This window comes from Rattus norvegicus, chromosome 9, assembly GCF_036323735.1.
Source record: "Rattus norvegicus strain BN/NHsdMcwi chromosome 9, GRCr8, whole genome shotgun sequence".
Taxonomy (NCBI): Eukaryota; Metazoa; Chordata; class Mammalia; order Rodentia; family Muridae; genus Rattus; species Rattus norvegicus.
In genome coordinates, this window is record NC_086027.1 from 91766445 (window position 1) to 91768719 (window position 2275).

At 49.1% G+C, this 2275-nt stretch overlaps 1 protein-coding gene across 1 annotated transcript; it reads right to left on the reverse strand.

Annotated features, from left to right (window-relative positions):
• Positions 1–670: 670 nt before the first annotated feature.
• On the reverse strand, positions 671–1753 carry LOC134480299 (small cysteine and glycine repeat-containing protein 6-like). Its single transcript, XM_063267811.1, has 2 exons — positions 1684–1753; positions 671–1596 (listed from the first exon to the last, which is right to left on the reverse strand). The coding sequence occupies exons 1-2, from the start codon at positions 1751–1753 to the stop codon at positions 1319–1321; spliced, it is 348 nt and encodes a 115-aa protein (XP_063123881.1). The 3' UTR covers positions 671–1318.
• Positions 1754–2275: the final 522 nt, after the last annotated feature.

Sequence of the window (2275 nt, forward strand, 5' to 3'; positions counted from 1 at the left end):
TTTATTTATTCTATAGAAGTACTCTGTAACTGTCTCCAGACCCACCAGAAGAGGGCATCGGATCGCATTACAGATGGTTGTGAGCCACCATGTGGTTGCTAGGATTTGAACTCAGGGCCTCTGGAAGAGCAATCAGTGCTCTCAACCACTGAGCCATCTCTCCAGCCCTCTTGTTTTGATTTTTAAATATTCAGATTGGTAGGTGGCTGTCCTTGGCGACAATGTCATTTCACATTCTTGCTTCTCTAGTAGAAGAATGTCACACCACATCTATGCCTGAAGTTTGCCACCCATTTTCAAAACTGACTAGAAGAAAACTGCTAAAGGATGAATTCCCTAGTCATTTGCATTTAATGTGAATTGATACCAGTGGTGGTATTGTGCGTGTGTGTATGTGTGTGTGTGTGTGCATGTGTGTATGCAGATGTAGATGTATATTGTCAGGCTAAAATATTTCAGGCTCAAATACAGATTTGAAACAGATAAAGGACTTACAATTTCAATGCTAGCTAACACACTCTTATTATTTACGGTTCAAGTCCACAATAAATTCCAGCCATTCAGTGAGGATGCTCTCCTCCCTCTCAGTGCTACCCATCCATCCATCCTCCCTCAGAAGTACCCACCAAACAAGACGCTTTTGTGAGTCAGGGATGTAAGGGACTTTTTTTTTTTTGTAGTTTATTAGACATTAAGGACATGGCAAAAACCCAGCTATAGTAGCAGTAGAAGAGACACTAGGAATCCAGTTTACAGAGAAAGGGAAGAGAGACATTGGTGGACAACTACTTGAACATATGATGGGAATCAAATACAGGCAGACTAGCCTGTGGGTCTGAGGTCCCAGTGATCTGAGATCCTACTGATCTACTCTGTAGGCACCGACGGCTGCTCAGGTGCTCACATTTTAACTACCGGGAATCTAGACTGCTTTCAACTGGGAGGCCTTGGAGAGAAGATTGCACGAAAGCCAAGGTTCCAGAACAATCTCATAAGCAGGGCATTGATCAGGAGTGGCGGACAGGAGGAGCCTGAAGTACTTACCCTGATCCCAGGGGCATAGGCCAGGCCCCAGGGCAGCCCAAATCAGCAATTCGCCAAGAGTTTTAACACCAGAGAACAATCAGGAAGTTTCCATGTTAGGCCTCAGAGGACCTTGTGAGAGTTGTCCATGCAACTACTTTAAAGATCAAGGAAGAAAGTGTGAGAGAGTACGAGTGACAGTCAGCCGGAGACAGGCAGGATGGGGTGTAAGAGGCCTTTAGCTATAGGGAGCGATGGGACAGAGGACTCGCACAGCTCCTGAACATCCTTTTGTTTAGCAGCAGCACTGCTTCTTGCAGCCACACTTCTGCTGGCAGCAGCATTTCTGCTGACAACAGCCCTTCCCACAGCCACAGCCACAGCCACAGGAGCCACAGCCACAGGAGCGGCGGCAGCAGCTGCGGCGGCAGCAGACCACCACAGGCCTGCAACAGCCACAGCAGCCACAGCAGCCACCACAGCAGCCACCGCAGCAGCCGACCCGGTAGCACCTGCAGGAGGTGCAGCTGCTACAGCCTCCACAGCCTCCACAGTCACCACAGCCGCCGCAGCCTCCGCAACCGCCACAGCCGCCACAGCCGCCACAACTTCCGCAGCCACCACAGCCGCCGCAGCCACCGCAACCGCCACAGCCGCCACAGCCGCCACAACTTCCGCAGCCACCACAGCTACTGCAGCCGCCGCAACCTCCACAACCACAGCAACCCATGGTGTCAGTAGAGAGGACTCAGGTGCAGTGAGGAGAGAGACTCAGGAGAGGACAGGGAGATGTGATGCTGCTCCTGCAGAGGGAGCCCCTTATATACCAACTCCTCGGCACATTTAGCTCACTCTTGTTTATCTACATTTCCGTGAAAGAACTCACGAGGCCTCTGGCATGCTTCCTTGTTGACTTCCTGAGCTTATAGTTAGCCCTAACTTTTACTCACCTCTTCAAGGCTATATTTAGATCCCAGCATGAACCTGACCGCTTTCTCTCTCTCTCTCTCTCTCTCTCTCTCTCTCTCTCTCTCTCTCTCTCTCTCTCTCTCTGTATGTGTATGTGTGTGTGTGTTTTACTGTAGTATATTCAACAAGGCCTGGCGTATTGTAAGCAATCATTGGATACCTTTAAGATTAAATAAGTCCTGAGAATATTTTGGAAGACTCTCTTGCAGATACACTCTTTCGTAGCTATGAATACCAAATCTAGGGTCAGATAAAAGCATTGTGTTTCTTGCAGGTCAGACAA

What these genes read in the sequence shown, in the direction of transcription:
- LOC134480299 (XM_063267811.1), bottom strand. Translation starts at nt 1,753, where the DNA reads ATGGGTTGCTGTGGTTGTGGAGGTTGCGGCGGCTGCAGTAGCTGTGGT. An exon ending in CTGCGGAAGTTGTGGCGGCT is followed by an intron (nt 1,597 to 1,683) that starts GTGGCGGCTGTG and finishes GCGGTTGCGGAG; the next exon opens with GCTGCGGCGGCTGTGGTGAC.